This window comes from Ptychodera flava, assembly GCF_041260155.1.
Source record: "Ptychodera flava strain L36383 chromosome 3 unlocalized genomic scaffold, AS_Pfla_20210202 Scaffold_26__1_contigs__length_13983176_pilon, whole genome shotgun sequence".
Classification (NCBI taxonomy): Eukaryota; Metazoa; Hemichordata; class Enteropneusta; family Ptychoderidae; genus Ptychodera; species Ptychodera flava.
Window position 1 is genome coordinate 4,968,546 of NW_027248280.1, and position 14,645 is coordinate 4,983,190.

At 40.4% G+C, this 14,645-nt stretch overlaps 1 protein-coding gene across 1 annotated transcript; it reads right to left on the reverse strand.

The window, feature by feature from the left end:
• Window positions 1–4,453: 4,453 nt before the first annotated feature.
• LOC139126088 (microtubule-associated protein futsch-like) lies at window positions 4,454–13,193 on the reverse strand. The gene is made up of 2 exons (XM_070692145.1): window positions 13,036–13,193; window positions 4,454–6,774 (listed from the first exon to the last, which is right to left on the reverse strand). The coding sequence occupies exon 2, from the start codon at window positions 6,700–6,702 to the stop codon at window positions 5,362–5,364; it is 1,341 nt and encodes a 446-aa protein (XP_070548246.1). The 5' UTR covers window positions 6,703–6,774; window positions 13,036–13,193; the 3' UTR covers window positions 4,454–5,361.
• Between the last annotated feature and the right edge of the window lie 1,452 nt (window positions 13,194–14,645).

The window sequence follows — 14,645 nt, forward strand, 5'->3', positions numbered from 1 at the left end:
AATAGCTTGCACAAGAAACTTGTTCTATTGTATCATTCCCAATTGACAGATTTCCTTCAAATGTGGTGTTTCGCTGTGGTGTCTTTATGATCATATAATTGGTTTTGTCAACGTTGACTGTGAGTTGTTGGCCATACAACAACTGATAATTTCGTTAAATTTGGCGTTAATTTGAGTAAGATTTACATTCTGGGTACGTAGAGATTTAAACATATTTGTATCATCTTCAAAAAGTCTACAATTAAAATAGTCTGTTGAATTACAAATATCGTTAATATATACCAAGAATAAAGTCGGACCCAGAATGGAACCCTGCGGTACACCACATTTGATTTGCCTGTAACAAGAAGATTTACCATTGACAATTACAAATTGATTACGATTTGTTAAATAACTATGAAATAACTTTAGTGATGGACCTCGCACTCCATAATGATGTAGTTTGTGAAGAAGGATATCATGATCTATAGTGTCAAAGGCTTTTTTCAAATCAACAAAAATACCTAATGTTACATAGCCAAGGTCCATCTTCTCTATAAGATCAGCAACAATGTCAGCGAGGGCAACTTTAGGACTGTATTTTTTGCGAAATCCATACTGCGTATCAATTAGTCGAGCAATCGATCAATTCATTCAATCACTCAATCGATAGAAAGATCGATCGATTGATAGATCAGTGCATCGATCGATCAATCGGTCGATCTATTTGATCGATCGATCGAGGATAGATCTATCCCTATGAATCTATTCCATGATTCACTTAATCCAATACATTGATACGTTGATTTGATACGTTATCGGTAAATTTGTTGATACGTTATCGGTTAGGAGAAATTACTACGTTATCGTTTAGAAAAAATTACTACGTTATGGGTTCGTTACTACGTTATCGGTTGATTTACTACGTTATCGGTAAATTTTTACTATACGTTATCGGGTTTGATACGTTATCGGTTAGTTACTACTAACCGATAACGGTTATCGGTTGTAACAGGCCGTGAATGATGACAGTTCTGCAAGGGAAATTTTTTTAGTACGAACCGTAAAATGTTTCACTGAATGTTTAATCTTGTCTGGATAAAAACAGAGTTGAGATTGGACAATATTTCAATATGATTCAAAAAGTCAACCAGCACAAGCTACTTTTCATATCGAAAAAAATTCGTTGAAAAAATTCAAAAAAGCACAACTTTGTCCCTTTAATATGGCATCCGGTAATCGGGAACATTATCTTTCATTTTTCAAATTTTATTTGGGTTGGGGTCTGTACCCATCAAAAAACAGCAAAAATTTGGCCAATCGTGTGTAATTCTTGAAAATGTGAAGTGGAGTCGGAGGGATTTAAATAGAGTTGGTCAGGTCACCGGGCACATTTTGCATATTTTAAATTTTGCCTGGGACTAAATCAATCAATTGGTGAGATTGTAGAATTTGTAATAGTATGCGGAATCGAAGAGACATGCAGAAAACTAAAAGAGTACGCGCGAAATCCTGTCGCATTGAAATGTGACTAGAAGCAGCGATCGAAAAGACCGCTTCTCATTCAAAGTCATCGCCTTTCACGGTGCGCCACTGAAGTTAGTGTTTTTTGATAAACGCTTATTATGGTTGTACAGAGCTCACTTTTATTGAATCGGTGTATCGGCATTTGGCGTTGCAACAGAGGCCAAGACAGACTTGCTGACTGCACACTGAGCATCTGGTCTTGTTGCGCACTCTTCCTAAATGGGGCACAGATAAAAAACATCTGTTGTGAACCGAGTAGATATGTTCATAAGCAATTACAATTTATCGAAATTTCTACCGGGTATATATCGCATTCAAGGCCATTTTCATAAATGTCAAATTATTCGATGCGGTATGTGTGTGAACATGCCATCAATTTTAAACTACCTGTTGAAGCCATAGCCTACAAAACATTATCAGACCAGCCTACAAATATCAAATTACATATTACAATGCGACCATGAACAGTCTTTATATAAATAGTTTTTACTTAATATGTATCATTGAGTAAAGAATTTATACTTTTCGAAAAAGTGACCATATTTCCGCTTTACATTTAAACTACAGTCCACAATATCAATATATATTGCGCTTGACCACAATTGACACTTTTCTGTCTACGCTAACGACGTAAACGTACGCATAATTCCGATAGTTTTCCGTACATACCTTTCCACGGAATCTAGACATGAACACCGAAATATTAATATGTACAAAATATTCTGATAAGCTGTTTTTTATGTTCAGTTAGTGACATTCTATCATTCTTGGATAAATTGCATAATATTCTAAATCATGTATTCATGAGATTTGCCCACAAGGTTATCGGGAAAGCAGCTGGTGTTGGGCGTCAGGTACTGAACAGACCGAGGTGTTTTAAAACGTTATTCAGCTGCTGCGCATCTACTGTGCGCAAAACAAATTATCGTCCGCTAAGATTGGCGCTGAAATTTACCCTGGTGCGAATGAAATACGCGATCAGCAACTTACCTGCGATTTGAACCCATTGTCCAGGACCGTATTTTTAGTCACGAAGGTGAGAACAATGATTTCGTTTTACACATTATAGTGTTTTTTCAGAGATTGCCGGCAGAGTCAATAGGCCTAGATGCCAGTGAACCAGGGCTTGGGCAAGCAACGTCCACTGTAATTGTGGCGGTAAACCGTACACATTCAGTAACCTTTCTCAGCCAATAGCCTTGTTCACGGTTACAGGTTTGTTACTAAATATAGCTGTACGCGCGCGACATCGGACACGCAGCTTGAAATGCGGACAAATTTTATCAATGTTGCATGCGTGGCTGTTTTTGCAGCATGTACTCTGAGTCGTGAATATGTTTTTTAGTATTCATTGTTACACTAGCAGTCGCCCACTGAGATGTATTTTCGTCGTTCTTGCATGCGTAATTTTCAAAAGCGTAATCTAAAAATGCGGACAAATATTTATTTTTGCATATTAATGAGAGAACAGGCGGATTAGCGATATAAAACAGACAAACAAAACAGACAAACAAAAATTGACAAAAATCATGTTTACTACGACAGTTTTCATATACAACATTCCTGGAACTACATTTATATCACGTTTTACACAATCACACGGTTCAGCGGTTGTAATGTGACTGCTGGATGTATCTTATCGCAATGTCAAAGTAGAAGCTAGGTTTTACGGCAAAACATCCACAACGATGGGATTTGAGATTTTTCTCCGAAACTTCAATAATCATACTCGCGCAATGACGCAAAGCAACGATTTTTTAACTTGAAAGCTTTAGCCTATTAACCAATAAGGTAGTCTTGAAGTTTCGCTCCGTGCTGTCTGTGGCGTAACCATCTAAGTTTTAGAAATACTGTGACTCGTGTCGTAGCTGGTTTTCTATGGTAAAGACAAGAAAAAATAGATTTGTTTCTGGTCAGCGAGCGCGTCATTTCAGGATCTGCGCGTCATGTGTCTTTTCTCGTGAAAATTCTGGGTGAGTCAAAATTTCGTGTGGCCGGCTTCAAATCAAAATTATTATGATGCATGTCCAAAAATGCTAAAAGAAGGTGGAAGTATTATGCAGCTAGTGAGAAAAGACAATAACTGTTGCATCAATAGTGCCAACCCAGCATTGTTAGGACTAAAAAATCGCAACATCGCATCACTTTTACTGAATGTGCCGGACCACAGACAAATCTTCTTTTTTGTCAAAATTAGCATTTGACGACGAAGTTAAAAAGCCAGTAACTGTAACTTTTCATTATTTTTTTCACTACTTTTGTTTTGTATGTCAATTGCCTATTGTTGTTCTACCGAAGGATGTTGAAGTACTAGACTGAAATTAAAGATCCGTCCCTCGAGGACGCTCTCTACGCTCCCCTCCCCTTTGGGAGCGTAGAGAGCGCCCTCAGCGACGGATCTTTCAGTCCAGTTGAAGCACCTGCCTTTTAGTTTGACAACAGTCTGCACCTGTAAAGTACACTGGTATTGTTTACATTTGAATTCTAGTCCGGACCAGATTTCACTTGTCAACAACAACAATGCAGTCTACAAATGTACAGGCTGAGTTGACAAACAGAATACTGTGTATCTCTCAACATGCTTTTGGGAGTAGAACAAGAAACATTACTGTACTTGACATTCAAAACGAAAATACGGAAATAACCTCATCAGTAGTTGCAACTACTTGCCCTTTCATTTCGACTGAAATTTAATTTCGCTTCGTATCCTCCAGACTTTGAAACAGTCACTTGGGAGTTTATCCCGCATTGTACTTGTGTCAGCAAAATCGCAATTTTCTCAGTGAAGCTAAGGTCGATGTGGCGACAACAATCATAATTGATATCATGTTATTGGCATTTGGGTACAGCGGCAATAACACTCATTAATGAAATTACAACGAGAAAGGTCATTGTAAATAAAATACTGGCGGTAATGAAAAGTTATTGAGCCGTAGCATTAAAATGGTCACTTCGTAAACTATTTAATGGAAATTTCCCACTAAAGCGAAAAATACTTAAAACGTACGACGTGGAGAGATACATGTAAACAATTTATCACCAGTTGTATTGTTTGCAAGCGTAGAACGCGTCACTCTTTGTCCTCTTGTAACAAATGTTAACAGCCTGAGTTTTTCGATAAATATACATTAAAATATAGAACTAATTAACTCTCGATGTTGATAATCACTCAAGTTCTTAGTACTGCCACACAAGGCTGTTGGTGAGTGACGTCATGATTTGCATAATTCTGGTATAGAATCACAAGCTACATGATACATTTGCCAAGTTAACGCTAAATCTTGCAAATCGACACATTATCAGGGTACAAATAAGGACGAGTAAAATGAATACAGATGATGAAAAAGTCAATGGCACGAAATTACAATAGCGTCGCTATTTCGGAATGTTGAGATTACAAAGGAAAAAAATGCGTCGCAGATCACTCGATTAAAATTATTGATAAAATCGACAAATGTCACAGGGCGCAGATGTCAGCAATTTTACTGAATGTTCCTTGGCACATAGAATCAATTCGGTCATGATGGTAAGGAACAGGTTGTCCCTAAACACTTTAAAGAGACCCTAAAACCTTATCGAAGACAGAGCTCATTTCCTCAGTGCTCTAACGCGTTTATTTACTGTTTCAAAAGCCGAAAATTAGTTTCTTTTTGAAAGGTCCACACACTTATCACCTACATTCGAGGTCCAACAAGTATTTGAGAATCTACTTATGCTATAATCGTTGATTATAGGTAGTATAAATTTTGTATTTTACATTAATTTTGCTTTCAAAACGCTCTTTTCCATGTCAAACATTGTAACTCTGTTCTTGGAAGACATGCACATGCTAGGCGCGTAGTTGCAGACGGTAACTCAAAGCGAGGCTGTACTTCGACTCGACGATTTCCGCAGTTTCTTTGATTCGAGGAAATTCTCGAATTTCTTCACATTTTCCTCGTTCTTCACGGTTGGCATCTGTTTCGGCCTGCGGTGCGAATACTGAGCTTTGTAAGCGAACTGCTTTGCGTAATCAGACGCGATGAGCTGAGCTTCCTGGTTGGATTCAGGGATCAGGAGGTCCTCGAGCGCTGTGAACCTTTCGTCGTCCGTTGCGTTCCCGTCATACTCAGCCAAGGACGGAAGTTCGTCTATCGGACTTATGGCGCGAAGTTTCCCGCCAAGCGACTTTATTTCGGCCACCCTGGTTGGAGTTGGGCTACGTTTTGGAATGAGCGATACGACTGAGCTATGACGTTTGCTACGTCTCCTTCGGCTCGGCGGCTTTTTCTCTTGACTTTTTTTATCTTCAAGAATTGACACTCTCTTCGTTGATTTTCGGCGCCTGTCTTCGTCTCTCGACTGGTCTTGTTCCTCCGCGTCCGATTCCGACATCTGACCTCTTGTCGACGGCCGGGATGGTATGGCACTCTTCATACTCGTCATCGTGTTTTCTCGCGTTGCTTTCCCCGATCTCGTTATGGACTCCTCTCTTGACCGCCTCCCCTGTCCATCAGATCCATCACCACCCCTGTCTACCGCACGGCTTCCCCTCTGACCAAAACCGGGAGTTGTCAAGAAAACACCTGACGTCATGGACGAACTCTGTCGCCGAATGGAGTAATTAAAAGCCGACCTGTACACCTCTGCAGGTTTGTGAGCCGTCGAGGCTGTCGGATTGGTTTGCAACTCAATGGCTCCAGGTGACCCAAAGTGACGTCTTCTCAGCTGTTGGACGTACTCCAACTCATCTTCAACAGAAGTGATCGGTTCCTGATTAAAATTGCGTTGCTTGGACACGAACGCGCGTTTCTTTTCCTTCATATTGTTGTAGGTCCGCTCCTTGTTCTCTTGCGTATCACTGACGTAGCGCCGTAGCTGGCGCTCTTGATAGTCGTTGGCTTTCAGGATACATTTTCCAACGGCGCTGTCCTTTGTATGCATAGCCGTGTTGAGGCCTTTCCGCTTCTCGAGAATAGCTTTCCTCGTTGTCATACGCGTGTCAGTAAGCGGCACTTTGGGCAGCTCCGAGTCTATGGAGTTCTTGCTGTTAATTCTCAGTGTCACTTTTCCGATTCGTGTAATTTTCAACTGCCTGGCGATGGCTATGGCCCTCGATTTGTCGATGTACTTGGCCACCGGTTCTTCGTGCTTCCTTCTCAAGGTGGACGGCTTCTTGGTGGTTCGTGCACCTCCGAAAATGTATGCAAAATCCATGTTTGATAAGTCGCTTACGTCATCAACATGCAAATGAGCCAGAAATTGCCAGACAAGCGTCACATGGCGGCACTGTAAAAAGAAAATAATGTGAACATGGTCAATATAGAAATTGAAGAAGAAACCACCTGTTGGAATAAAGCGCACCTCTAGCAACTATCCTGTCATTTCTTTTGTTTTTACACAATGAGGCCTTTGGTCGCTGACCTCAAATTCCTGAGTGCAAGACCAGGTCATGATATTGTAATAAACACACATGCTTTATTACAAGTAACAGTGATAGCGAATGAGGTTCTGAAACATTCCCGTGAGATATTTCAACACAAACGTTCCCCACTTAAACACAGATCTAAAACAATTTACCCTTGAAGTGGTATCACTTTGTGTTTCGAGTCGTTGGAGACTCGTATTATAAGTTAAAGCACCATAAGCTGTATTTTTGGCTATTTTTTCAGAACGAGCCTACGGCTCGGGCATCATCAGTATTTCGATCATGACCACCATCCCTTGGGCAGGCAATAAATCGTGATATTGCCCTCGCTCTCATGTGTTATTATTGAACAGGGGCATTGGCAAATTCACCCCAAGGCTTTAACTGTTTACTTTCACACGTAAACGTCGGGGTAAACAAAGTTTAAGTAAAGTACAGACACTTTAGAAGTGTGTAGAAAGAGTGGTGGCAGGCCATTTGAGTTGTTCTCAGTGTCGACCCTTTTGGTGATACACAAATTTCCTAGGCGCAATTACACGCGAATCGAGACATCGATATCAACACGCCTTGCGTGATGTTTGCGATAAATACCAATACCAATAAAGGTGATACCCTTGGAATGGCCATTTAAAACTCAGCGGCTGTATCGTTTTGCATTTTGTTTACCATAAAAAAAAAATACCATCAAATTTTCGGAGAGACGTTTCGGATTTCCGATATTTAGCGAGTCTCTGACAATATTACTACATGTATTGCAATGCTTGATGGATTCGGTGCATTAAAGTCTGGCGCTTACGCATAAATTTCCGGCTGCCATATTTGCATTGAAATAAAAGTTGTGCATTCGTCGCCAAAATTTGAAAAAATGTTCTATGGTAACTCTTCAGCAAGTATTTTTACAAAAGCTGCATTTGATTCCAAACCGTCTCATCGAAAAATGCAAAAAACACAGCTTATGGGAATTTAATTGAAGTACCTCTTAAATTGTTTTCAATTTGGTCAATATCGTAGCTTGGTGCAATGATTATAGTGCGACTCAGAGATATTTGATTTTCGTTAATGCAGCGGTATTTCAAAGGGAACATCACTACTGAACAGAACCAACTTGCCTCATATAGTCGTCTTGACCATAGGTTTTTTATCAAAACCCATACCCAGTATGCTCTAGTAATCGTGACGTACTACTAGTAACTGTCCCGCCTTTAACCTCAATTAACTACCTCAGTGCATGGTAGCTGCGTAAGACGTTCATTTAAATGCCGGTCTAGCTTCTCTCTATGTTGTCTCGTTTTCAATAAGTTTTACTCGCTGAGTCAAAACGACTGACAAACGGAAAAGGAGAACTGTGACTATTGTGACTATCCGAAGACTTTATTGATTAATTGGAATCTTATGGTTGCTTTGTTGATGTCAGTTGCATGATAAGGGTTTATACGAGCGGAACGTGTCTGAGCTAAGGTCACATATGTAATTGTATTGCACGAACGTGCATGTCGTACCCGAAGACTGACCCTTACTTTAAAAGGTTATGATGCACTCGGATTTTTTTCTACTGGAAAAGTCAATGTCTTACAGTGACTTGATCACCGAACATCTTGTATCCGGGTGTATCCAGATTACGCTGAATACAGTTGTACGAGAGTGATGAATGTAAGAAATAATGGTAATATATTGTAAATTTAATTTTTGTACAAATTTTCTAATGCAAATCAAGGTTGGGCATCAAACACTGTTTATTACTGTGCATTGCAATTGTAATTCACACTTAAATTCTTGTATACCGGTGGTGAATTTGAGTTGAGTTCAGTTTGGTCCCCGTTCCGTTTTCTGCCGCTAGCGGCGCTTTGCTGCACCCGGTGGCGAAATAGGAGTAGGCACAACTAAATTCATCCAGGTGCAAACTCCATACGCTAAAAAACACTAAACGCCAACACGCACAGCTAACGTGACTGTGTACATGACAGATTGTTTTCCAGTGTCCACGGACTGGTATCTTATCGAATTGTTTACACGACAGAATCGATAGCGCAGGTGACTGTGCAAACATATCTCTGTAAAATACAGAGCAGAGACGATTTCTGGACGAGTGTAAATGACCCTTGACCTATTTACCTACCACAAGGCGTTGCTGTGGTACCATTAGAGTGGTAAACCTTACCACACTTTGTGTTGCTGTACGCTGCACACATAATTTCGGGCTAAGAATTCCATCAACCCTTTCCTGGTCAACTTTCTGAGAGTATGTTTGATTTCTGTCATCAAACGTTTATCAATACTTTTCATTTAAGTTGACTCGTACGCTGGCCTCAGTAGCTTAGCTTGGAGTCGGCAGCAGCGTTCACCCCTCCCTCGATATGCGCAACTGTGCCGGCCCGCCAGTGCTTCAATTTCGCAATCACCTCACCACCAACGCGACAGTCTGCTGAAGTGTACTCCTGAAATTTACTCTGTTTTGATATTTATATGCACACAGACTTGGAGCAAGTCTAGTTGACTCGCTGCAAAGAGCCGGCCTGGGCAGATTTTGATTTGACTGAAATCCGATATGTGGCATGATGTAGGCAGTTCCTCCTCTGGGTACCTTAGATGGCCTTGTCCAGTCCCAAAATCTCTGACAAAACGCAGTATTCACCTCTCAACATACGAAATACCCAAACGACAAGTAAATAAAAACCCTCCATCCTTTGAAAAGTTGTACATCAGAAAACATAAAGCAGAGGACGGAAATTTGATCGATAAAAGGTTACGTTAAGCCACATTGTGCAGCATTGTGCGATCTGTTGATGGAATATTGATTATAACCATGTTAATATATACCAAAACCGAACCACGGTTTTTTAAAGCTATAAATCACAGAGTAATCCGTTTCCGTGAAGTTTTTCTGATCTTGTGTGTTTCAATAGACAGAATAGACAGAATTTCAATGTGCACCTGGATATCTTTTAAGGTATTACGCGCCTCACAACTTTTGCTTAAACTTTTCGTAAGGAAACATTGAACGCTTTCCTTTTCAAAATCAAGAATACAATTCAGGGATCGCAGTGCAAAATTTTGTACTAGAGAAACAAATTACCCACTGCAATATTTATTTACAAACACTTGAGATTCAAAATCATGATGACCGACTTGAACCCGGTTTATCTCTATTCATGGAGGAAATTAAAGTCTCAATTTTCACGAGGACAAGCCGGTGAAAATGTATTTACTCCATGAGCGTCAAAATGAGCCCAAGGATTGGTAGACCCTGGAGTGTTTCAAAAGTGTAAGAGTCCGCAATCCGAATGCTCCTCATAGGCTGATATTCAGACTCTCCACTTTTTACAGTTCTTCTCTGATCTATTACTTGAGGGGGTTCGTTTTAAAGCTCATGGAGAGAAAGAAAAATGACCGTCTTAGTTTTTTGAAAATCGAAAATTGTATTCTTGCTCATAGAGTTGACACAGGGATGTTGCCTTTACAATGTCAAAGGTCAAGTATTTTTCTCTAGTACCAACATTTCCACGGTGATCCCTGATTTATACTCTTGATTTGGCAAGAGTATGGTTGGGAGTTTCATTGCTGAAAAGTTTTAGAATTTTTGAGGCGCTTTCCCACATGACCGGTCTATTGACTCTGGAACCATCATAAGGCATACCAAACCTGAGCTACAGCTTTGAGAATTGAAGAACAGTCTACTCTGTAAAGTTGTTTTCTAACCTAGTGTGTTTGCTGAATGTCCACGTCCTTCAGCTTATTATCCACAACTTACAAATATCCCTGGTACACCCAAAACTTCATCTGCCCTCCCCAGTTCCCCCTCCCCTTTACTCTAACCGCCTTCATATTCCCTTTCGCACAGCAGTCCATTCCTGTGATCGACAGGAAAAGGTCAACCGAGCAACCGATATGCATCATCGTAATTTTATTGTTACATTTAATGTCACTTTTAATTTGCTCAAATGTCGATCGTCACACACGAACTGTCTCACTCTGTTCGATGGAAGTAGATGTTACATAAAATACAAAGAATTTGCGTATAATATGATCAATTCGGAGGTTTCCATGGCTACATGATCATGTGGATCTACATGTTAGGAATGCTGAGGATGATGTGGTACCCGCTCTCGACCGTTGTCATGGTAAAAGTTCTAGGGGGTAGAGATAACAGGAACAGCGTCCATTATAGTCTTTAAGAGGAGAAAATTGAGTAGTCGAATATATTTTGTAGGGTAAAGTGAATTTGCATTTAGTTTCCTGCCTGCTCGACTAGGCATGTAAATCGAACTGCAGGAATATATGCTGACAAACTGTTCGCTAACAGCTGTAACTATGTATGTATGTATGTATGTATGTATGTATGTATGTATGTATGTATGTATGTATGTATGTATATTTGTATGTATGACATTTATGTTGAGTCCAGGTATTATTCTAATATTGTATTTAGTCCCTGTTTGCAGTTATTATTTTACACATGTAGCAATGAAGCTGCTTGAAGGAGTCATATGGGGGTCGATCGTTGTAATACGTTGTCGTCATCTTACGCATCACTAGGGCCTAATTACGGTCTTTCTACTTTTCATCATGTACAAAAGGTCTAGCTGGTGTGTCAATAAGTCAGCCTGTTATTGCAGGCTATTCATTGTTGTAATGTTTGACAGATGTATTAGCACGTGAGGGACGAAAGTTAAATATTATTTTGTAAAAACAAAACAAGATGTGCGTTCGTAAAAAAGTGGTGCTACATTTTCAAAGTGGTACCAGTAAAGCAAGACCATGACAAATCAATATCTGTGCGCCTCAAGGTCGAACTCACCGTGTGTAACAGTTTACGAGCCAGTCAGCTTTAATGAGAGGTCATAAAGGTAGTACCGTGCATATATACATATATGGCGGCTGTGGCATTGACACGCTAACAATTGACAATTAAGAGCTAATACACGCCTCGTTATGGAACAAGCCGGCGTGTTTTTATTTATTTATAGTGTCTATGATAATGCAGTGGTCACAGCGAAACCATAACAAAAGACATACAAAGCTTTGTGTTTTTCATCATAGTGTTTTCAAAACGAGAGATGGGCTACTGTCATATCTAAGATAATTTTTTACAGCTTGATGTAGATTTTCGAAGGTTTTAGTAAGCCCAGGACTTTAGGAAGCCCTAGGGGAGGTACTCACACAGGCTAATACACATACAACGACTGTCGTGGCGAGAGTTGGGTTTAAAAACAGGAAAGAGAATAAACAGTTTCCCATTACTTTGGAGGCACAGTGTTACTGCTGATCAAATCGAGTTTTCAGGACCGGAGTCAAATACAGCTGATGATTTATGGCCGTACGTAAGATCTCTTTATGGAGACTACAAGGTCACAATTGGTTTATCTATAGCTATATCTAAAATGACACGAGTCACGATGCTAATCGGCACGATTATGAAACTCGAACACTGTTTAAAGTTTGTATCGGGCCGCTATGTGAAAAATTCTCGTAGGATTCCTTATGTGTCTGGTGGACCGACTCGGTGGAGAATTTACGCAGCTCGATCAACGTACAGCCTAGGATGTTGTTTACGCCCCCTGACGGCTTAAGGTTACCGACACTCCCCTGTCTGTGAAACTCATTAAATCTCAAAATGAATTTCTATCGACTTTTAAAGTTATGCTTTAGTAGCAAGCTTATCGGCGCATTAGCTTTGTGTCCTGCATCGTGACATGGCGTAGAAGATTTTCGCCTTGACGGATTACACACTTACATGACCCTCGGGACTTCAGACTTACACGCAAAGAAGTCCACCGTTTCTAACAACGTAACTATCCGGAAACTTAATCGTCTGTTCATTTGGTAATCCGCGGTTCAGTCCAGTCCCGGTGGGACCTAGCCCGATTGCCACAAACTACAGTTAGGGCTTAGTTAGTTGTTTAACCGGTATTAGGCCGTCGTTGTTGATTTCGGGGTTGGGGGTACTAGTATTTGGGGCTGTCAGGACAGACTGAATTCCGTTGAGCGATAAGCTTAGTCCGAGCAGAGGCGTACGTGCCGGCCTCTGTCCGATCGAACGGGGTCGACTCGGTCGAACAACGCAACGGTTTACACCCCTGATTATAGTAACGAACTCCCAGTCAAAAGTAATAAAGTGGTCTCACCTGTTGATTCGGGTTTCTCCGCTCAGCGGTTGGTGGAGAAACGTTGATCTACGGTATTCCGAAGTAAAAAAACGCAAAGTCTGGTCGTGATCAGAAATTAAGTGCGAGGCCGCGTACTCGCCCTTCTGACTTGAACAATAGTAATGTCACAACCTCTCCTACAACAACAGACAGGTAGAGCTGCCTAATTTGCATATGAATGCTCGCTTAGTGATGGCGTCGCGCGCCTAGTTACCAGGCTGACCGCTACATACCAGTGCGTAGGAACCGCTAAACTATAGAGCTGGCCAAACTCTTAGCCTAGTCATTATCTCAGGGCTGTCGAAAGTAAGTAATTGATGAAATGCCCTCCCCAGCCAAAAAAAAATCCCAACTAATTATGATTGGACGTTGTCGGCGAGAAAAGCGAATAAATATAAAAAGGAAAGAAAAAACAACATAAATTGGCGGTTGTTGTCTTCGCGCTATCCCCTCCCATTCCCACACACAGTGGTTAATAAAGCTATGGTGTGAATTACATATAGCAGTTCTGTAAACCACGTACGGTCACTCCGCAAAATGATTGTGTTAACTTTAGAACTGTAAATTGTTTATTTTTACAAAAGGATTGCTCGAAGGATTTTTTAAACTTCACAAACGACACACCCGACTTAGCGAGCGAGGTGGGATATCAAAAAAGCATTAATTATCAGATTGAAATAACTGGTGAACGTTTAAACATAGTAAAAGAATTGTGATTATAAATATTATTAAGGAAAACCATGAAAATTTCGTATTAAGCGCGGGTTAATAGATCTGCCAACGAAATAATGAACACAAAGACCTTCTAACTGAAAATTTGGAGTAGGCAATTTCAATTTCCTAGAATTTGCAGAGAGCCATGTTATAGGAGGACAGGTTATGTTTAATCTTTAAACACAAATGTCGCGCCAAAAGTGAAATTAGTAAGATTCTAAGCTATAACGGAGTACTCTTGTATGCAACACACGGAGGCTTAACCCCTTTGAAGTTGTGCGTGGAGTTCATATATGACGTCACGGACGTATTTGCAAAACTTCGATGTTCATAAAGAAAGAACGCTATATGTGAGATTTTTATTGTGTCGCGACATGGAGGTTACCAGCGAAGACACAGTCACTAGGAAAAAAACATTCACGATTTTTTGCTTAACCGCCACCAGCTCAAACTCTAGCCGATTAGACAGACGAAAGAAGCCCTTGTGCTATACGTTTAAACATACCCCGGTCAAATCTGATTCAAAAAACTTCATCTGTAATGTACCTTTACAAATTATTTTTCCTGAAAATATGGTCAGTACTCTTGGCTAGCTTGCCACTAATTCTACCTGTATCGGATAACAGCGTTTGGAGTCGGTGACTCCATACTGTGTAATAATCCTTCGCTCTGGGCTTAATGTGGACGTCTAGTAGTCAAGCTATTGAAAAAATCAATAGCGCTTTGATTGCCGCCATAAATAAATAATTACTAGTACAGCGATTCTATTAAGTAACATTAGTACACCTTTAAGGAGGATTAATGATTCTCACGCCAAATCTAAAGACTCCTGGGTATAGTATGGTGCTCATAATAACGCCTTTGTCCCGGAGTAT